Raw genomic sequence first — 23,937 nt, 5'->3', positions numbered from 1 at the left:
TTTGGACTCTGGTGCCACCTGTTGGTATGGATGAAACATCACATAAATGTTTTCTGTTACCAATGCTATTGTAGAAATGCCAAATTCACAGGTGCATTGGATTATTTTATTTCGCAGCTGAAAGTATACATAAATAGGGGGTGTTACTGATATACAGTGAGAAGTGAGCTTTTCTATTAGTCCATACTTAGTGACTACACACACACAAACACTTACATGTTGGTTTTCTATTATGATGAGGACTTTCCATTGACTTCGGTTGTTTTTATACAGAGCTAATGATAATGTCTATCCCCTAAACCTACTCCTACCCCTAAACCTTGCCTTCACACAAACCTTTCTGAATTTTTGCATTTTTATTAAGACATTATTTTGCATATATATTAAGCCCTTTTGCTTGTGGGGAACATTGGCTGCACCCAACTAGATTTTTCATGTTTTACTGTCATTTGGGGGACATTTGTTCCCCACAATGTAGGCACACACACATCAAAACCGCATATGTCGTCATTAACAGCCAAGAAAAGCTCAAGTGTACATCTTTTAATGAGCTGACATGGTCACTGGGGTAAGGCTGTCCTTCACAAGAATAACAAACACACGTCTACAAACACAAAACAGATGCTTTGAATTTCACGTCACTCTGCTGATCAAAACATGTACAAGTATGGTTACCAGGTAACAAAACACTTCCCCGTAAACAATCTCTCTGTGAGCCGGACAGTGAGCAATGTTAGATGTCCAAATCTATTAAGTTTTAAAAAAAATGCAATTAACACAAAACAATTACTTGAATACACCTCTTTTATGATGAACATAGCGAGAAAGAGTGGTGTAATCGTCCAGATATATTAAAATAAATCAGTCTCATTACAAGGTGAAATTCTTGAAAAATGAAAATAATTTTTGTCATAAGTAGATTCATATTTTAGAATAATTTCTTTAAAAAATAAGTGTTAATTTAAAAAACAAATGTTATTAATATTTTGCTTAGGTCAAATGGAGTAACCCTAAGAAAACATCTTGATATTCATGACTCAATATATATAGACCCTGTTCTAGGCCTTGTCCAGCAAACACATGATTTCTCTACTGGTCCAGGATCAGTGAGACCTGTGAGACTAATAGTCTAATAGCAGTAATGATTAATCTACAAAACACCATCAAAAACTATTTCACATTCTAACATACACATAAACACACACATTGACATCAACAAACACATCAACACTCTCATAGTGAGCATATGTCCATGCAAGGCCTCTATATCTAGACAAAAAACATACACTGCCCTCTAAGAAGCTAACACAAAATTAAGGCACTGATTGCAAAATCTAGTTGGTGCTCCAGATTTCTGTAAATTAATGACATTTCTGTAGTGTTTTGGGTGTATCAAATGGAGACATGTTATGATAGATATATGGAGAGGACAGAAAATGAAAACGTAGAAAGAAAGGATGAGAAAATTTGTGAGTGTGTAAAACAAGCCTAGACAACTTTAGATTCCAAGCAAAATGATGAAAGAACACCTCACATCCTGTGTAACATTATTTAGTATGAACATACTGACTCATGAGTATGCACTGACAGAATCTTCACAGTAGCACACAATAATTAGACAACAGTAAATAATAACACACGATAGTAACTTTGTAGTATCAAAATAAATAAAATAGGGGGTGGGGTGTCATGATGTTATGACTTGATTTATTTCATCGGGAACTGGTTGGATCATGAAAGGTGAAATAATCAGACTCTAATATTATTGGGTAGTATTATTTTTTCTCCACCGGTACAGCTTTGGTTACATTAGCAGAAATAACATAATAAAAACAAATAATGACTAATAATGTAAATATTTATAATATTCATTGTAAAATGAAAAGTAGTTTTTAGTTATAAAAAATAAGTTATGCCAGGGTAGACAGACAGACAGATACAGTAAACAGACAGACAGGCAGATGATAGACAGACAGACAGACACAGTAAATAGATAGATAGATAGATAGATAGATAGATAGATAGATAGATAGATAGATAGATAGATAGATAGACAGACAGATAGACAGACACACACACACACACACACAGTAAAAAGATATATAGACAGACATACAGACAGATAGATACTGTAGATAGATAGACAGACAGACAGACAGATACTGTAGATAGACAGACAGACAGATACTGTAGATAGATAGACAGACAGACAGACAGACAGATAAATACTGTAGATAGATAGACAGACAGACAGACAGACAGACACAGTAAATAGATAGATAGACAGACAGACATACAGAATAAATAGATAGACAGACAGAAAGATGATAGACAGACAGACAGGGAGATAGATAGATAGATAGATAGATAGATAGATAGATAGATAGATAGATAGATAGATAGATAGATAGATACTGTAGACAGACAGACAGACAGAAACTGTAGATAGACAGACAGACAGACAGATAGATAGAGTAGATAGACAGACAGACACATACACACACACACACAGTAAATAGATATACAGACAGACATACAGACAGAATAAATACTGTAGATAAATAGACAGATATTGTAGATAGACTGTCTGTCTATCTCAGAAACTGTAGATAGACAGACAGACAGACAGATAGATAGAGTAGATAGACAGACAGACACATACACGCACACACACAGTAAATAGATATACAGACAGACAGACAGACAGATAAATACTGTAGATAGATAGACAGACAGACAGACAGACAGACACAGTAAATAGATAGATAGACAGACAGACAGAATATGTAGATATACAGACAGACAGAAAGATGATAGACAGACAGACAGACAGACACAGTAAATAGATAGACAGACAGACAGATAAATACTGTAGATAGATAGACAGACAGACAGAAAGAGTAGCAGACAGACAGACAGACAGACACAGTAAATAGATAGATAGACAGACAGACATACAGAATAAATAGATAGACAGACAGAAAGATGATAGACAGACAGACGGGATAGATAGATAGATAGATAGATAGATACTGTAGATAGACAGACAGACAGAAACTGTAGATAGACAGACAGACAGACAGACAGACACACACACACACACAGTAAATAGATATATAGACAGACATACAGACAGAATAAATACTGTAGATAAATAGACAGATATTGTAGATAGACAGACAGACAGACAGACAGATAAATACTGTAGATAGATAGACAGACAGACAGACAGACACAGTAAATAGATAGATAAACAGACAGACAGAATATGTAGATATACAGACAGACAGAAAGATGATAGACAGACAGACAGACAGACACAGTAAATAGATAGACAGACAGACAGATAAATACTGTAGATAGATAGACAGACAGACAGACAGAGTAGCAGACAGACAGACAGACAGACAGACACAGTAAATAGATAGATAGACAGACAGACATACAGAATAAATAGATACAGACAGAAAGATGATAGACAGATGGGATAGATAGATAGATAGATAGATAGATAGATAGATACTGTAGATAGACAGACAGACAGAAACTGTAGATAGACAGACAGACAGACAGATAGATAGAGTAGACAGACAGACAGACAGACAGACAGACACACACACACAGTAAATAGATATATAGACAGACATACAGACAGAATAAATACTGTAGATAAATAGACAGATATTGTAGATAGACAGACAGACAGACAGATAAATACTGTAGATAGATAGACAGACAGACAGACAGACACAGTAAATAGATAGATAGACAGACAGACAGAATATGTAGATATACAGACAGACAGAAAGATGATAGACAGACAGACAGACAGACAGACAGACACAGTAGATAGATAGATAGATAGATAGATAGATAGATAGATAGATAGATACAGAATATATAGACAGACAGACATACAGACAGATAGATACTGTAGATAGATAGATAGACAGACAGACACTGTAGATAGATAGACAGACAGAAACTGTAGATAGACAGACAGACAGACAGACAGATAGATAGAGTAGATAGACAGACAGACAGACACACACACAGTAAATAGATATATAGACAGACATACAGACAGAATAAATACTGTAGATAAATAGACAGATATTGTAGATAGATAGACAGACAGACAGACAGATAGACACACACACAGTAAATAGATAGATAGACAGACATACAGATAGATACTGTTGATAGATAGACAGACAGACAGACAGATACTGTAGATAGACAGACAGACAGACAGATAGAGTAGATAGACAGACAGACAGACAGACACAGTAAACAGATAGACAGACAGACAGACAGAATAAATAGATAGACAGACAGACAGATGATAGACAGACACAGTAAATAGATAGATAGATAGATAGATAGATAGATAGATAGATAGATAGATAGATAGATAGATACTGTAGATAGACAGACAGACAGATAGATAGACAGATACTGTAGATAGATAGACAGACAGACAGATAGATGGATAGACAGACAGACAGATACTGTAGATAGATAGACAGACAGACAGAGAGACAGATAATGTAGATAGATAGACAGACACACACACATTAAATAGATAGATAGAGTAGATAGACAGACAGACAGAGAGACAGATAATGTAGATAGATAGACAGACACACACACATTAAATAGATAGATAGATAGATAGATAGATAGATAGATAGATAGATAGATAGATAGATAGATAGATAGATACTGTAGATAAACAGACAGACATACAGACAGATAGATACTGTAGATAGATAGACAGACAGACAGATAGATGTATAGACAGACAGACAGACAGACACACACAGTAAATAGATAGATAGACAAACAGACATAAAGACAGATATATACTGTAGATAGACAGACAGACATACAGACAGATAGATGGATAGACAGACAGGCAGACAGACAGACAGATAGATAGATATTTTATTTATAAAAAATAGGTAAATAGATAGACACGTAGATAGTTATAAAAAATGTTTATAGAAAGATAGATGGATAGACAGACAGACAGAGAGATAGATTAATAAATAGCACAAAGAAAACATACGCTTACACTTTTTGAGTTTGTTGTAGTTGTGCGTCTGCGCAGAGAAAAGCGTTGTTGGCTTTGCTGAGACAGATTCCGTAGTGTCTGCCGTCCACGAGAGGCGAAACTTCTTAGCGGTGAGACAGCCCTTTCAAATCTTCCCACCCTTTCTTCATCATCCTGTTGCTCTATCACTTCCTCACGTTCTAGAGCCCCTGACACATTCTCCACAGCCTCCTGTAACGACCGGCGCATGTTGCCCACCCAGCCAGACACATGCGTCTGAGCCGCAGACAGTTTATCGCCCAGATACTGCATCTTCTGCTACCCCAATGACAACACAAGTCCCTTTGGAGAGCTAAACACTTGGTACAGTTGGAATCTTCTGGTATCTGGTGAGAAGTGGTTGAGACACCAAAGATGTCAACTTCTCACTAGGGTGTTTGGGAATAAAGCACAAATTTGTTTCTTGGCCAGAATAAGAGGCAAAATGGACCAGATAGTTAAAAGTCCAGCTACACAAGATTTTTTAAAGTCTATCAAACCTGTCCAATCACAGAAAGCACTTTAAGTTGTCTACTATGGCACATTCCTCCTTTAAGACATTGAACGGTTTAATCCATTCAGTGGTTGATCACTATGGCATTCTTCTTCTTAAAACTCCTCTTCCCGTTGAAGTAGAAAAAGAAATCAGGGAAGAATCTGCACTGATCCAAATAGTGAAGTCTCATGAGCTGGAGTTTTCTTGTGCTTATTATTAATGCCCAAATCCAAGATCCCACAGGTAAAACACAGCAGTATTCCGGCAATCCCACCTGTTACACTGGTCACGCTGCAGGTACGAACAGGTTCCGGAAACAGACACAGCCCTCAAATGAGTGACAACATCCAAGCTCACAGAAAGAGAGAGAGAAAGTGGGAAGGGACAAAAGAAGATCAAGGAAATCCATGTTTGGGATTTTCAATAGTAAGATACAGACAAAGTTTAAGAGGAAACTAGAAAGAGTTTTACATAGGAACATTTGAAGGCTGTATGCAAGTACACTTTTAAAGCGAAACTCTAAACCACAAAATCCTATGCAAACTATTGCTCAATGAGATGCTTTATATTTCACTGTGTATTAGTTTGTCTATTTGTCATCTGACTAACCAGGTCATGTTTGTCTATTATAAACCTTTTCATGTGCGTGCAGTAGCCTGTTCCTGGCTGCGTGGATATGGGATTTCAACAGTTGTTTTGCAGCAGTAAATATTGTATAGTCTAGCTGCAGTAAACCACTGGAGCACACCTTAAAACGCAAAATATAATCATATAGGATAAATAAAAAAAAGAATATATATACTGTATATTCAAGTATATAAGTACAAATGGCAACACATTATACACCGTAATGTCACATTTTTCTGAGTGAAACTGAAGTTCTGCATCATACTTAGGGTTAGGGGTTTGAATAAACAGCCTGGTATCCATCTGGCATCATGGTTGGTGATTTTAATAAATAATAGAAATATAAACCCAGTCAAATATACAAAAATACCAGCCTATAAGAACATTTGAGAGACCTCATAAGGTCTAGCCCCAGGTAGATTTACGCAACAGTGTTTGTGAGACTTCACTGACCCCCAGTGGTTGAGAAAAGTACCCCAATCCTAGGCCCTGTCGCAAATGGCACCCTAAACCCTTGCGGTCCTGTCTCGAGTCCAGATTTTGGTGACATAATCAAGTGCAAACCGATGGGGCGCTAGTCAGCAAGGCTATGTGGATACATGTGTTATAAAAGAGTGCATTTGGGACAGACTTCAAGACTTCAAACAGCTGACACTTTGTTTTTGACAGGTTTGAATAACTATACACTAAACATAACGTAACACAATATTATTATATGGTGACCCAGATATCAATATAATTATCATACTGCCAGGTCCCTGCTGATTATCACTTTTATTCTACTGTTTTACCAATTGTTTGTGCTTGTTTCTTTTTCAAACTTCTGGATGATTTTTGGCATGCAAACAGCCTTTGGCTCCCCGCTTTGCATATGAAAGGATCTTACATCTAAATCATCAGCTATAGGCCTTTGCAAATCATTTACATGAAGGTCGGTGCCGAGAAATTTACGTTTCCTTAATCTGTCCCCAAAATCAAATGTAAGTTTGGCTCTAGCTAATGCAAATATCACATTTTACTATTGCTCATATTTAGTGTTAGGGATTTGAACAAACCCTTAACTATAAATATGAAACTTCAGTAAACAGAATCTTTTCAAATTAGTATGTTTGATGCATTAAAATCTAGATTTAATATGAACCATGTTTTATAAATCAATCAAACCAGTATACAGTAGATTAACTTGATTTTTCTGGAGAAAATGTGAGAGGTGCTTGCCCGTGCAAAATTCGGCACCACGATGATAGGCTGTTTTGGGTGTCTTTAGGGTGTTGCTTTGTGGTTGCTAGTCTGTACTTATTGCATTGTTATGAGGTTGATATGGTCTTTTGGGTGGTTTCAATATGAGCAATAGTAACAGTGATGCTTGCTTTAGCAATATCTGCCATAAAAATGGTTATCGGCCAAAATATTGTAACCAGTGCATCCCTAGTATAGAACTATGTTTGTATAATCTGTTGCTTTTGTAATGTTACTATTCACTTTGAGAGGCAGAAGGTATTGTTGGAGAATGCCAAAGGCCTGACTCAAAGACATGCGTCATCTAAGAATAAAGACACATATACTGCATATATACAAATAATGCACACACCCAAACTAAACAACATCTACTGCAATGACATCACTTCATTCCGTCATAAGACACCAGAGGGAAATTCCAACATGACACAACGATCAATGGAAACAAAGGCCCTGCCCTGAAGATGCTGGTCAACTTTACAAGAGAAACATCAACTACACAATGTATCTCTTACCCTGCTTCTAAACTTTGGGCAGAATATGGTTGATGTGGTCTTAACCATGGATAGACCCAGATGGAATCTGCAGACTTTTTTTCTCCTATTTGCATGCACTCATTGGGGGGAAAAAATCTGCTGAATACTGCACAATGGATTGTAAACATTGTAAAATGTGTTAAATTAAGATGAGAGTCCTACACTCTCATTGTTAGCTGAAAAGCACTATCAAATTATTTAATTAACAAAGCCACAAGTGTTAGGGACGTATTCCAATTCTGTGGAATTCTGTGGGCATAAATACAGTGGTGCTTGGGGCAGAGTTAAGCCCCAAATGTTATTGGTAAAGCCCTGAGGGGATACACTAAGAATGAATTGCTGCCAGTAAAAGCACTGGTTATTTGCACGCAATGTATGTGCTGGTTTAGCGCCCAATTCACTAAAGACATTATGCAGATCAGGCAATAACGCAAACACAAACACAAAATCGCAGCAGAACGGAATTTGCATGTGTAATTCTAATCTTGCGGGCCAATTTTGAGCGCTATATAGGATGCAGCAGACCACCGTTATCTGATACACTTTGGTAGGACTGAACAGCAACATGGACTACTGTGATCCAGATACCAGAATCATTTCTTTAACATGCTGAAAGTGCGTTTGACTACACCGTGAATCTGGATATATGCCAGATTATAAAGCTCTTAACTTACAGTGTGCCTCTCCTCGAAAGACCAGTCTCTAGCCCATGTGCATGCATGCTGGTGTCCTCGCAGATCCAGAAATGGAGCGGGTAGGGTTCTGGCCGTGTGAGATGTGACAGTCGCAGCCCCTCGCGCCCTGGACTCAGGAGGGCAGCGTGCGGCCGCCGAACCCTGCCCCAAAAGCCTGGACCAACCCCTCCGGCACACCCTGATCTGCACAAAGCCCCTTTTCGACGTGAGATTATCCCTTTGTTTGGACACTTTCCCCATGGACACATTATTTCCCCCCTTTTAACTCCTTTGTTGACACCTCTCCGATTCCTGACGCCACACCCTCCGTGCCTATCTCTTGCTCACCCCACCACAATATTGGTATCGACATAAATACATAAGTAATTTGAGAGTGTAGGGAGCCCGACTCGATTACGTAACTCACAGTGCGTCATATAAGTGGGAGGTCACTGCAGAGATTGTTTAGCACGCTTTGTTCTCTGATGGGGGATTGTACTTGCAAATATGATGCAAAGTTTAGTAAATCCAGCTACTACTTTTTTCCCAAAAGCAAAGAAACAAATGTAAAAACTTTCAGTGAGCTAAATTTGACAATTTCATTAAAGGATGGAACCATACGCATGCACAGATGTCTGGCATAAACCCTGAATATTCCCTGACCCTAGAACCGCCCCTAGTCTCACCTCATGTGATGTGACCTCATCACGCCGTGGTGCAGATGATTCCGTTTCTGGTTTGGACCAATGCTCTGGTTTGGACTCCACAGTCTGGAGTTGGTTTCTGCTTTCTGGATGTTTACTGGAAGAGTTCTGCAGATTGGATGTTGCAGGTTCAAATCCGATCAGGTCGTCCATATATACCTGATCTAGTCCTTGGGATCCAGGATCATTGGACCGGGATTCTGGCTTTGGGTCCAGCTGCTCAGGAATCACATCAACTGCAGGAGGTTCTCTGGATGGGGATGGTGTTGAGGAACGTCTGGCCTTTGTTCCCCATCTCCGTGGTTTCACGGAAAAGTCATCGTAAAGAACCTCTGGGATTTGAGGCAAGATATTGGTGGCCTGGATGTTGGACACTCGACTCTGTGAGAGCGCTGGCTCTTCCAAGTCAAAAGATATCAAATCGTAACTAGTAGGAACTTCCTCTCTCAATCTCTCTACTTCTTTAAACTGTTCCATCTCTCTTTCTTTCTTTAATCTCTCATTTTCTCTCTCCTGTCTCAGTCTTTCCTCTTCTTTCAGTCTCTCCATCTCCTGAATCCGTCTCCTCTCTTCCTCCATTTCTCTCCCTTTCCTCAGTCTCTCTATTTCTCTTGTTTGTCTTAATCTTTCTTCCTCTTTATGTCTTTCGATCTCTTCAATTTGCCTTCTCTCTTCCTCCATTTCTCTTTCTTTCCTTAGTCTCTCCTTGTCCCTTTCCTGTCTCAATCTTTCTTCCTCTTTCTGTCTTTCCATCTCCTGAATCCATCTGCTCTCTTCCTCCACTTCTCTCTCTTTCCTTAGTCTCTCTTTGTCTCTTTCCTGTCTCAATCTTTCTTCCTCTTTCTGTCTTTCCATCTCCTGAATTCTTCTCCTCTCTTCCTCCATCTCTTTCTCCTTCTTAAGTCTCTCTTTCTCTCTTTCCTGTCTCAGTCTCTCCTCCTCTTTAACTTGTTTCCTTTCTTCCATTTCTCTCTCTTTCCTCAGTCTCTCCTTTTCCCTTTCCTGTCTCAATCTTTCTTCCTCTTTCTGTCTTTCAATCTCCTGAATTCGTCTCCTCTCTTCCTCCATTTCTCTCTGTTTCCTTAGTCTCTCGTTTTCTCTTTCCTGTCTCAATCTTTCCTCTTCTTTCAGTCTCTCCATCTCTTGAATTTGTCTTCTCTCTTCCTCTATCTCTTTCTCCTTCTTTAGTCTCTCTTTTTCTCTTTCCTGTATCAGTCTCTCCTCCTCTTCAATCCGTCTTCTTTCTTCCATGTCTTTCTCTTTCCTTAGTCTCTCTTTCTCTCTGTCTTGTCTCAGTCTTTCCTCCTCTTCAACTTGTTTTCTTTCTTCCATTTCTCTCTCTTTCCTCAGTCTCTCCTTTTCCCTTTCCTGTCTCAATCTTTCTTCCTCTTTCTGTCTTTCAATCTCCTGAATACGTCTCCTCTCTTCCTCCATTTCTCTCTCTTTCCTTAGTCTCTCTTTTTCTCTTTCCTGTCTCAATCTTTCCTCTTCTTTCAGTCTCTCCATCTCTTGAATTTGTCTTCTCTCTTCCTCTATCTCTTTCTCCTTCTTTAGTCTCTCTTTTTCTCTTTCCTGTATCAGTCTCTCCTCCTCTTCAATCCGTCTTCTTTCTTCCATGTCTTTCTCTTTCCTTAGTCTCTCTTTCTCTCTGTCTTGTCTCAGTCTTTCCTCCTCTTCAACTTGTTTTCTTTCTTCCATTTCTCTCTCTTTCCTCAGTCTCTCCTTTTCCCTTTCCTGTCTCAATCTTTCTTCCTCTTTCTGTCTTTCAGTCTCCTGAATACATCTCCTCTCTTCCTCCATTTCTCTCTCTTTCCTTAGTCTCTCTTTTTCTCTTTCCTGTATCAGTCTCTCCTCCTCTTCAATCCGTCTTCTTTCTTCCATGTCTTTCTCTTTCCTTAGTCTCTCTTTCTCTCTTTCCTGTCTCAGTCTTTCCTCCTCAATTCTTCTCTTCTCCTCCTCTATCTCTCTCTCTTTCTCCAGTCTCAATCTTTCCTTCTCTTTCTGTCTCTCTCTTTCCCTTTCTTCTTCAATCTTTCTCCTTTCCTCTTCGAGCTGTCTATCTTTTTGTAATCTCTCTTGCTCTTGTTGTCTTTCCTTTTCTTTTTCGGCTTGATTCCTTTCATCTTTCTTCCTCCTTTCTTCCATCTGTCTTTGTCTTTCTTCTGCCTGTTTTCTCTCTTGCTTTCTTCTTTCCTCTTCCAAGCATCTCTCTTCCTCAGCATGTTTCTGTTTCTCCTCTTGCAGTCTCTCTATTTCTTGACTTGACTTCCTCTCTTCTTCCAAAAGTCTTTCCCTTTCCAGCTGTTTAATTTCTGTCTCTAACTGCTCTTCCTTCTTCTGTCTTTCCTCTTCTTCTCGCTTTGTCTCTGCTTCTTTACCAGTCCCAACCCTCCGGTACAAAGGCACAGGGACGTAGTTCTCCTTGTCCTCTTCAACTTCATCCTCTTCCTTATTAATGGAGTTCTTGTCCTCAACCAGCAAATTCTTCTCAAACCCAAATTTGGAAGTAGGAGCCTCCTTGGCTTTCTCCTTGACATCAGGTTTGATCTCAAAGACTTTGTCAAGTTTTCCATTCTTTCGCTCTACTCTGCCAACTGGTTGAACGTCTGTTGTACTTGGTGGTTTTTCAGCAGCCTGTTGCCCTTTTGGCTGGTGTGATCCATTTTGAAGTTCTGATTCTGTAGGTGCTCTCTCATCAAATGAAGACTCATCTGAGTTGCTTGGTGTCTTCTCAATTGGTGGACTGAAAATATAAGAGTTTGGATATATTTTACACCTACTGTCTTTAAAAAAAGGGAAACATTATGTAGCACTTTACAGACTTACGCCAAAACGTACTCTACACAAGTACGGAAATACAATTGCATTTGTAAGCCTGTAGTACATACTTAAGGTGCATTGTTGCGTTACAGTGGAAGTAACAAACATCAGTACTCAAGGGGATGATGGATTTTCCTTTAACCGTTTTTCTCCATGTATTTGCTATATGAATGGAGTGGAGATGAAAAGTTGAAAATATGTTTATTAGATCTAACCTGCCTAGAGATTTTTTTCTTCAAACTGTTGATCACCAGTAGTTGACCCTTGCATAGAATATGTTTCGAGACTAAGTAACACAGGCAGTGATAATCTCATCAACGAAATTACTGACGAAACATTTTCTTGGTGAAAGGTTTCTTGATTTTGTCAACGATGATAAAGACAAGATGAAAAAGATGTATCATGATGATAATTAAACAATTTTAATTAAAACATACTCTTAACTAAAATATTAAGAGAAAAAAATAATATTGCAAAATATTAACAATGCAAAGGAGAAACATCTGTTTTTAGAGGAATAAAGATCTATAAATAATTGATTCATCTAATCCAATTAGGGTTGCGTGGTATACCGGTACTAACGAAATATCGCAATACCAAAAAATTTAAAATGCTTTGAGTCTGAGTTCCACCCAGTTAGGCCTTCAGAATTTCTACAGAAGCCCCTTATTTAAAAATCCAAGATGTTCTGCATGACCTTGTGATTGCTTAATTTGTTAAACAGGAAAGGAGGGCTGATTTTCTATCCAAGAAAATTGGTAAGTGCTTTTTGCATTGTTATAGCAACATCAGGAATTTTCTAAGTGTAAATTAGGCTTGCTTGAGCATTCAGTGTCATTTCAAATTTTGGCTTTCATGCGTGGACATTTTTAAAATGTCAATTGGTGTTATTAGTTGGCGCAATATATGATGTCCATAGGGTGTCTTATTCATTGTGAAACGGTATTTTCTTAATGGCATGAATCACACTGAAGGCCTAGACTTTAAAAGCACGGCCCGTCACTGAAAAATGTAATATTCAAAGTAATAGCAAAAATACTATTAATAAAAATAATTTAATAATAAATGGTTTTATTATTATTATTATTATCATTATTATTTATAATAATAATAATTATTATTACAATTATTATTACATGTAAGCAATATCACAAAAACAATTGTACTGAATATCAGCACACTGTGATTTAGCTGTAGCAGCCTTGTGCCAGTGGTAATCAGATTTTTTGTATTAATGTTTTCATTTATTCTATGAAGCTCTGTTATTCAGCAGTTTACTTGACAAAAAATAAATAAATAGCTGTTTTTTTGTTGAAAATGAATTACTATATTTTATTTGATTAAAGCTTTATGTATTAATTTGATTAAACACTGATTTGATGATAACATTTAGATAAAACATACAACATGGAGTCCAGAAAAATTTAAATGGGAAATGCAGACTATGCAACCGCAAGACTTAATGCAGTTCTTTTAATCAAGTCCTTTTCTGTGTGATTTTATCAGTAATCTGAGGCTAATCATTTGTTGCCGAAGTGTCGATTTAGTATTGATACTGAGGTAGCAGGGCTGGTGTCATACCGAAGCCAAAATTTTGGTATCGGAGCAACCCTAAATCCAATAATCCAGTATATTGGGTATTTTCCTGCTAAAGCAGAAAGAGCTGAACACTAAATTATTTCGTTTTTGACTAAAACTAAAATCTGTGTAAAAACTAACACTGAAGACAGGTATAACTAAATACTTGTATGATTATGATGTTCAAAACAAAGAGAGAAAATGCAGGCTTAACTAACCTTTTCAGTGCACCAGTGGATGGTAGACAGACCTTTGGTTCGGCCGAGTTCAAGCTTAGATTCTTGATTCTCTGTTTAATGTCGACAGATATTTCTGAAGGTGTGGCGTCTCTTTTAATAAAAGAGTCCCTGTGTTGAGAGGCTGTAGGACGGTCGAAAAGGAGACTGATTCGTCTCTTAATGCTGCTTCCGCTGACCTCCATGCCCCCCATCTCTCCTGTCTCCACCAGTGGCTTTGTAGACTTCAACTTGGACTCTGCTGAAGGAGAATTTGGTGGCCTCATTTTGTCATTGTCTCTTCTTGCAGAATCAACCTCCTTCTCCAGCTGAGAAGGTGACTCGAACCTGGAGGTCAGTTCCATGGAGAGACGATTTCTATGTGGCCAGGTTGGTAAAGAAACACCAGCGTCAGTCTTACTGGTTGTGGTTTCTCCTTCTGGTTTCTTATTGAAAACTCTTTGATCCTGAGCACCCAAGGATTTTGCCCTGATCCTGGGTTGAACCTCCTTCAAGTCTTCAGCTAAGGTAGCAGTGACATCATGCTTTATATCTGGACCTGTTCGATGATCAGAACCTGTTATGTCGGCATTCCTAGTAGGTGCTGGTTTAGGCTTATCCAAAAAGTCAGGTTTTGAGCCAAGCGGGACAGGCTTAGGACCTGTGCTATTATTAGACCCATTAGGGGTGCTGTTTGAGTCTGGTTTTAGGGATCCTGGCGTTTTTAAATCACCAACACGACTATCAGAAGGCTTTGTGTAACTCAACGAGTCAAGGTTATCAGAAGAGGCAGGTCGAGGGAGTCTTCCGATTACGGTTTTGGGGGCTTTAATTGGACGGATGGTGACATTCTTTTGCAGGGCGAATGGTTTGGGCATGAGGCTGGGTTTGGGACCCAACGCTGGCTTCCTCTTGTCTCCAGAGGGTGCAGAGGCTGAAACTGAAGATTTGTCTGGGCTAATGAGCGCCCCTGACTGGCTCAGTTCCCTTGTGGTCGCCTCCACCCTTGCAGCCATGGCTACACACACTACACCTGCGTGGGAACACAAAAGAGAAACACACCTGATCTCAACATACAGATTTAGGATCTTACCATACACATGTTCGTAAAAGATTAACATGTTTGAAAATACCATGAATGATGTCTACTGAGCACTTTTGAACTTTTAAAACAGTGTTTCATCCATAAAATGAGAGCAGACTCTCACTAAAGTATCTCTGTTGACCCTAAAAGAATAGTTCCATTAAAAAAATTTAATGTGGTCATTGTTAACCCCGTTTCTTCTGTGGAACACAAAAGCAGATGTTAGGTATTTGTGCTACGGACACAAATAATTGTGCGGGTTGCGCTATTACTTTTCTAAACAATTTTTTCTAAGATTTTTGCCTGGTGGATGAAAAAATCAGATCAGGGTCTATCAAGACTATTTGTCTGCTTGGCCCTTTTAAAAATTAAGTTGCATTGCATTTAAAGTGATAGTTCACCCAAAAATGAAAATCTGTCATCATTTACTCACCCTCACCCAAAGGCAAAATCTTAGTCTCAGTCACCATTCACTTTCATTGCATCTTTTTTCAATACAATGAAAGTGAATGGTGACTTAGACTGTCAGTCCCTAACTTTCAGCCTAAAATCTTCTTTTTTGTGTGTAACATGCACAAAAGAAAGTCATGAGAGTGAGTGAATTAATTTTCACTTTAAATTTCAATTCTTGACAGATGCTTTCTTCCTAAAGCAACTTAGAAACAGGTCCATATTTTGTGGTTGTGATGATCACTTCAGTGGCTAGCTGGGAAAACAAACAAATGAATACGAATGCAATACATACACAACTGTCATGATGTTGGTAAGATAAGGAAAGGTGGTCAAAGGTTTTTTGGACTGTTTAATCAATATACGGCATTCATGAATGCTAAGCTTGTACAGTATGTTTTAAAGAGACATTTAACATCATTTACTCACCTTCATGTTGTTCCACAACCATATGACTTTCTTTATTTCATGAAACACAAAAACAAATGTTAGGCAGAATGTGTAGAAAAAAATATACAATGAAAGTGAATGGTGACTGAGGATGTCATTCTGGTTTGGAACAACATGAGGGTGAGTAAATTATGTCAGAATTTCCATTTTTGGGACCTTTAAAGGAATAGTTCACCCACTCTCATCATTTACTCCAACCCATATGTGTATGCATTTCTTTCTTCTGCAAAACACAAATGAAGATTTTTAAAAGAATATCTCAGCTCTGTAGGTCCAAACAATGCAAGTCAAAAGGGGTCCAAAACTGTGATGTTCAAAAAGCATATAAAGGCTAGAGGTCGACCGATAGTGGATTTTGCAGATACCGATAACTAAGGTGGTGAAAAGGCCGATAACCGATTAATCGGACAATAGTTTGTAAAATTGCATGAATAGTGTAAAAAAAAAAAAAAAAAGCCTTTCCTTACTATGACCAAGAGTCCAAAATTGATAAAATCCTATTTGCAGTTAATTGTGCAATCAAAACCCCAATAAAAAAGACGAAGATTTGGAGCATCACGCAGGACTATGCACAAGCACAAAATAAACTCACATATTTCAGGACTCTTATTTTGAAATGATTGATGTGAGACTATTCACCAGATTAAGGACTTTGTACATATACAGTACATTTCACCAAATTCGTTTTTTTATTATTATTCATAAGACATAAAGTTGGAGACAGGATGTATGCGCTGACGGGGCATGTCTCCAATCAGTCGTGTTTTTCTTTTCATGCTCTCGCTTTAATATAGAACACTTAATTAAAGCTGCACTATGTAAGATTTTTTGGTAAAAAATGAACAAATTGCCATTATTGATTGAGTACATAAACAATCAGTGTTCAAAACAATGTCCTTACCCTGATTCAATACGGTAAGCCTATAAAAATTATTTGTATTTTGACCTGTCGGGTTCAATTTGCCACACAATCGCTGGCTTATGACGTACATCCTTGCATCATTACATCATGTCTGCACACACAGGAAAGAAGTACCGGCTGTCTTGTGTTCTGGCTGGAGAAACTAACTACGCTGTTCAACTCAGTTCAGTAACACTCACACAGATCAGGACAGCATCGTTACAGTCTAGATGGATGTTTACCTGTTATCCGTTTGGTGAAGTTGTTAACCAGCTTTAATGCTTGGATATGTTTTCTGGTAGGGTTGCTGAAGCTTATATTGCTTGTCATGCTTTTATGAATCAAATTACTCGTAAGTTAATCGATCGTGATGTATCTACGTTTTCTGGTGAAGTTACTGTGGCATGTTTAATATACATGACTTCTGAAATCGACTTCTTATAATTGTTATCATGGCCCTCCTCCTCGTCACAGTTATATTGCATATTTAAGCATATTATCTTTACATTTAATAAAGTATATTTTATCCCCATCGTTACTGAATCCTCGTTTTATGTTTTTCGTTTATTGTGTGTTATTGTGTGCATTGCATAGACATGTTATTATAGTAACTGAGGCTGGACAATATAGTATAACAATAATAAAGTCTTCTGTTGAACTCGTATCAGCCATATCATGAGTTTAACCTCTTAAATTGAAAACTGTAGAACAATTCAAACATTAATAGTAGATAAAACACTTGAATAATCATATTAAGATCTACTGGTGGTGGCTGAGGAGAGTCCCCTGTTCTCTATTTAAAAGTGCTTTGAGTGTCATGTCAGAAAAGTGATTTAAGTGTAAAATTCATTCAAATATCTAAATAAGAGTGTTGTTTATCTTCATCAAAGCAAGTAATATTTCAAATGTTTAATCGTATAACATAATATCAACATGAACATAGCACGTTATGACTCCGGCTCCAGTCATGATCACACACAGGTGATGTCCAGGTAAGATCAAATTGGGAGATTCATCCGACAGAAAAGCAGCGCCAGAACACGACTGACATCAATCGTTCTTCCGCAAATTGCTTGCAATTTTAAGTTTCAACCACAGATGTCGCTAGAGAGCACAAAGTTACGTAGTGCAGCTTTAACTAATCAAAATAACCAAATTTGCATTGAAGTTAGGATAAAAATATGGATGAATATTGTCAGTCAGTTATTGTTTTATTTCACCTTTAGAGGCCACAGAGAAATAAAAATAACTATCGGCAACTATAAGCATGAATTTTTGCTAATAACCGATAGTTCCAAAAAGCAACTATCGGCAAAGATTAATCAGTAAAACAGATATATAGGTCTGCCTCTAATAAAGGCAGCATAAAAGTAGTCCATAAAATTCTAGTGGTTAAATCCATGTCTTCAGAAGGGATATGATAGGTGTGGGTGAAAAACTGATCAATATTAAAGTCGTTTTTTTTACTATAAATTCTCCTTCCTGCCCAGTAGGTGGCGATATGCACAAATACAAGGGCAGTGGTAGCTCAGCGGTTAAGGCTCTGGGTTACTGATCAGAAGGTTGGGGGTTCAAGCCCCAGCACTGCCAAGATACCACTGTTGGGCCCTTGAGCAAGGCCCTTTACCCTATCTGCTCCAGGGGTGCTGTATCATGGCTGACCCTGCACTCTGACCCCAGCCTAGCTGGGATATGTGAAAAAGAAGAATTTCACTGTATATGTGCAAATGTATAATGTGTGATAAATAAAAAGAAAATTATTTAAATAATGTGAATCTCCAAAAACAAAAGAAGAAGAACTCTTAGGAGAGAAGAGCACTTAGGAGGGCTGTTTTAAAGAGGAGATTTATAGTAAAAAAAGGCTTAAATATTGATCTGTTTCTCACCAACATCTATCATATCGCTTCTGAAGACATGAATTTAACCACTGGAGTCATATGGACTTCTTTTATGCTTCCTTTATGTGCTTTTTAGACCCTGTTGAATTGCATTGTATGGATATACAGAGCTGAGATATTCTTCTAAAAATCTTGGTTTATGTTCAGCAGAAGAAAGAGAGTCGTACACATCTGGGATGGCATGAGGGTGTGTAAATGAATTTTCATGTTTGGGTGAAATATCCCTTTACACTGCGTGCACAATTATTAGGCAAGTGAGTATTCTGATCTTATCATAATTTCCATGCACATTTTCCAACTCCAAACCATATAAACTTGAATACTTAATGTATTCAATCATTTTCAGGTGATATGTATTTGTGTAATGAGGGAGGGTGTGGCGGAAGTGACTAACACCTAATATCAAGGTGTGCATAATTATTAGGCAGCTTCATTACCTCAGGTAAAATGGGCCAAAAAAGAGATTTAACTGACACTGAAAAGTCAAATATTGTAAAATGCCTTTCAGACAGATGCAACACTCTTGAAATAGCTAAACTATTGAGGCGTGACCACCGGACAATCAAACGTTTTGTTTTGCGGATTTGTCAACTGAGGCGCAAAAAACACATGCAGAAGAAAAGGCACAAATTAACTGCAAAAGACTACCATATTCCAGAACTGCAACCTACCTGGAGTGCCCAGAAGTACAAGGTGTCAAGTGCTCAGAGACATGGCCAAGGTCAAGAAGGCTGAAACAGGACCACCACTGAATATATTCACAAGTTGAAGCGTCAAGATTGGGCAAAGAAATACATGAAGACAGATTTTTCAAAGGTTTTATGGACAGATGAAATGAGAGTGACACTTGATGGACCAGATGGATGGGCCCGTGGCTATATCACTAATGGACACAGGGCAACACTTTGAGTCAGGTGCCAGCAAGGTGGAGGAAGGGGTACTGGTATGGGCTGCTATCATTAAGGATGAGGTAGTTGGACCTTTTCAAGTTGAAGATGGACTGAAACTCAATTCCCAAACCTACTGCCAGTTTCTGGACAGTACTTTCTTCAAGCAGTGGTACAGGAAGAAGTCCTCAGTATTCAAGAAGGCCATGATCTTTACGCAGGACAATGCTCCATCACATGCATCCAAGTACTCCACTGCTTGGCTAGCCAGCAAGGGTCTCAAAGATGCCCAAATAATGACTTGGGCCCCCTTCCTCACCTGACTTAAATCCTATTGAGAACTTGTGGGCCCTTCTCAAACATGAGATTTACAGTGAGGGAAGACAGTACACCTCTTTGAACAACATTTGGGAGGCTGTGGTTGCTGCTTCAGTGAAAGCTGATCGTGAACAGATCAAGAAACTGACAGACTCCATGGATGGAAGGCTCATGGCAGCTATTGAAAAGAAGGGTGGCTATATTGGTCACTGAATATTTTTGAAAGGCCAAAAGTGTTATTTAATTGTCATTTTGTGTTACTTATTTGTTGCACCTACTCTAAAAATTGAGATTACAATTTGCCTAATAATTGTGCACGCAGTGTAAATGTCTTGCTTAAGGGCACAATGGATTGAACCAGCAACTAAGCTTACTTAAGCTGGTATGAAGGGTACAAGCTCTTATGAACGAATGAATTAATTAGTTAATCAATGAATGAAACAATACTTATAGTGTTTCTTCGTAGCAGCCTTAAACCAAACACATCAAACCAGTGCACTCTGGGAAAGACACAAAAAACCAATCCAGTAGGTTTCGATCTCTAAGGCCATGTTACTCTGGTTGAGCTAGATTTTTAAGTTTTTCAATCCACCTAGAGTTCCTCAAACAAGAAACGACTAGACATTTCTCTGTAGGCTGTTTATACACACCCTGTGTAACCCACAATAAATGACCAACATCACTCTCAGCTGAAGTTTAAATCTGATATTATCAGAATGCAAGCCGGCATACACTCTGCCACATGGATACATTTCTCATTTACAACAAGTCATTTATTGTTAAATATCTCTGATTACACTACCCTGAAATTAACTGGAGCAGACCGAATGCTGACATTTTGAAACTGTTGACTACGTTATTTTTTATTTTTTTTTATCAGTATGCAAAACAAACGCTTTAAGCCCCCCTTAGAATGTATACAAAGTTAGGCAAAGTTTAATTATCTCCGTTTGCTTCGTAAAATCCAGTTGCCATAAACAGGCTGTGACAGAAAATCCTTTAAGCTATGGCACTGAAATATTATCCACAGCCCACGGGTGGGAAAAAAAGGGTTCACTTCTCGAGTTTTACATCATAGCTCTGCAGAAATCTGTCTTCATTGAGCAAACCGGTCAAACAGCAAGCCAGCGTTTGTCAGGTGAGATGTATTGCTGGAGTGAGAAAATATGCTAACCTCAAAATACATGTTAATAACTGCCATATGCAGCAAGCAAAAAAAAGTAAACAAAGTTATCAGACAGTCCCTTATTGATATTTATTGGAGTCGCCACCAAGAGAGTTTATTGATGCAGAATGATTTTATCAGCTAAAAGCTACTAAACACTTGAGAAACTACACTGGAGCCAAACGTTTGGAATAATGTACATATTTTGCTCTTATGGAAAGAAATTGGTACTTTTATTCACCAACATGGCATTCAGCTGACCAAAATGTATAGTCAGGACATTAATAATGTGAAAAATTAATATTACAATTTGAAAAACTACTTCAAAGAGTTCTCATCAAAAAATCCTCCACGTGCAGCAATAACAGCTTTGCAGATCCTTGGCAATCTAGCTGTCAGTTTGTCCAGATACTCAGGTGACATTTCACCCCACACTTCCTGTAGCACTTGCCATAGATGTGGCTGTCTTGTCGGGCACTTCTCACACACCTTACAGTCTAGCTGATCCCACAAAAGCTCAATGGGGTTAAGATCCATAACACTCTTTTCCAATTATCTGTTGTCCAATGTCTGTGTTTCTTTGCCCACTCTAACCTTTTCTTTTTGTTTTTCTGTTTCAAAAGTGGCTTTTTCTTTGCAATTCTTCCCATAAGGCCTGCACCCCTGAGTCTTCTCTTTACTGTTGTACATGAAACTGGTGTTGAGCGGGTAGAATTCAATGAAGCTGTCAGCTGAGGACATGTGAGGTGTCTATTTCTCAAACTAGAGACTCTGATGTACTTATCCTCTTGTTTAGTTGTACATCTGGCCTTCCACATCTCTTTCTGTCCTTGTTAGAGCCAGCTGTCCTTTGTCTTTGAAGACTGTAGTGTACACCTTTGTATGAAATCTTCAGTTTTTTTGGCAATTTCAAGCATTGTATAGCCTTCATTCCTTAAAACAATGATTGACTGACGAGTTTCTAGAGAAACCCGTTTCTTTTTTGCCATTTTTGACCTAATATTGACCTTAAGACATGCCAGTCTATTGCACACTGTCAACTCAAAAACAAACACAAAGACAATGTTAAGCCTCATTTAATAAACCAAATAGCTTTCAGCTGTGTTTGATATAATGGCAAGTGATTTTCTATTACCAAATTAGCAATTTGTTATGATTACTCAAGGATAAGGTGTTGGAGTGATGGCTGCTGGAAATGGGGCCTGTCTAGATTAGATCAAAAATGACTTTTTTCCCAATAGTGATGGTGCTGTTCATCAGTAATGTCCTGACTATACTTTGTAATCAGCTGAATGCCACTTTGGTGAATTAAAGTACCAATTTCCTTCCGAAACATGTGTACGGTACATGTGAAAAATTTGTGTACAGTCTCCCCTTCTTGGGATCAAATCATTTTTACACACTCAAATAAAATGGTGATCTGGAATGCTTAAAAGAAAACATTCCAGAAACTGGAACTGGTTGACAACATGTAACCGAAGTAGATCAGCTCTCACCAGGAACATATGCAAATTATAATGCACAAATTTGCCTGCTGAGCTTATTACAACCCAATGGCCAGTGCACGTCATCAGAGGACCAATAAACCTCCTTTTGTTCAACAACCAGGTTTATTTACCTGCTTTTCTCAGGGTGGATTTAACATATAAGCAACTGACTTTCATTAATAACATTGGCAAACATCAAAACAGTATATTATATAATGCATGACAAAAGTATTTAATGATTGTTAATGTTCATTCAAATAGTTAGAAATGCCATATATCTCCCCATATATGAATGTAAATGAACTATTGTTGTTAAGCATCACATAAAGTTAATGGCTTATTATTAAAAGTGTTACCAAAATATAAAAAATAACGAAAAGCAAACCTTATCTTAGTGGTGCACTGTAATCTGCACCTGTTACTAATTGGTAACTTATAAATAAGTGACTCTTACAGTGAACTGTCTGTCTTTGAACCCTGCATAAATAGTGACAGAAGGAAAATATGTACTATTGTTGCAGTTGTCATATATATTAAATATGCAGCAAACTAATGTAAAATAAATACATACAACAGCCTACATTAGCATACCATTTGTTTTAATTAGAAATACCACGACATATGAATAACACAAATAGATGAGTTCAAAAGTTGAACATTTACCTATATGGAGAGAAAATTATTCCATAAGACTGAAAATGTAGTTCCCGAGGACACACACACGTCCTTATGCGTTCTTTAGGGTTGTAGATGTGTACATCTGAAACTTCAGTGTTTCAAAGTAAAGAGGGCGGGTCGTAAATTCATAAATCCTAGACGAACACTACCTCATGAATATAAATTTATCCACAATTACGTTTCTTGGTAACCTTCCTGGAGCGACCAGTCACGCAACATATTAATTATTCATAACCCAGAGTAGGACGTGTTTATTCGCCAGCTGACCAGCGCCTACTTACAAACGTCTGCCTTTCAGCCAATCAGATAGGCGTACTGGGAGCGCCTCGCGCTACGTCATTAATATTCATGAGTCAAGTTGGCACGATCCCTGTCACAAGAGCACGCTGCTGCGGTCGCTAGGTGTTTCGCGCTGCCACTCCCACAATAAACGCGCTCATTCCTCTACCGGAAAAACCAGTCGAGCTGAATGAGGAAAGCCAAGGGGTGTGTAGAAAACACAAATATAGGTGCATAATTATTAATATTAATATGTATATATATATATATATATATATATATATATATATATATATATATATATATATATATATATATATATATATGTATATATATATATATATATATGTGTGTGT

The 23,937-nt window shown here is 38.0% G+C and overlaps 1 protein-coding gene across 2 annotated transcripts in view; it reads right to left on the bottom strand.

Moving 5' to 3' along the window:
• tnks1bp1 (tankyrase 1 binding protein 1) overlaps positions 1 to 23,394 on the bottom strand; it is a 38,371-nt gene extending 14,977 nt beyond the window's left edge. The window contains exons 1-3 of one of the 2 annotated variants that reach the window (XM_051667180.1): positions 23,288 to 23,394; positions 13,988 to 15,017; positions 9,354 to 12,114 (exon numbers count right to left, since the gene is read on the bottom strand). In XM_051667180.1, coding sequence (XP_051523140.1) covers positions 9,354 to 12,114; positions 13,988 to 15,000 — 3,774 coding nt within the window. In that variant the 5' untranslated portion in view covers positions 15,001 to 15,017; positions 23,288 to 23,394. Of the gene's footprint in view, positions 1 to 9,353; positions 12,115 to 13,987; positions 15,166 to 23,287 lie in introns of those variants that run through there. The other variant, XM_051667171.1, reaches the window with a different exon arrangement.
• Between the last annotated feature and the right edge of the window lie 543 nt (positions 23,395 to 23,937).

Source organism: Myxocyprinus asiaticus, chromosome 3 (genome assembly GCF_019703515.2).
Source record: "Myxocyprinus asiaticus isolate MX2 ecotype Aquarium Trade chromosome 3, UBuf_Myxa_2, whole genome shotgun sequence".
NCBI classification, from domain to species: domain Eukaryota; kingdom Metazoa; phylum Chordata; class Actinopteri; order Cypriniformes; family Catostomidae; genus Myxocyprinus; species Myxocyprinus asiaticus.
Note: the sequence above shows the minus strand (reverse complement) of the source record. Positions and strands in the feature narration are given on the sequence as shown.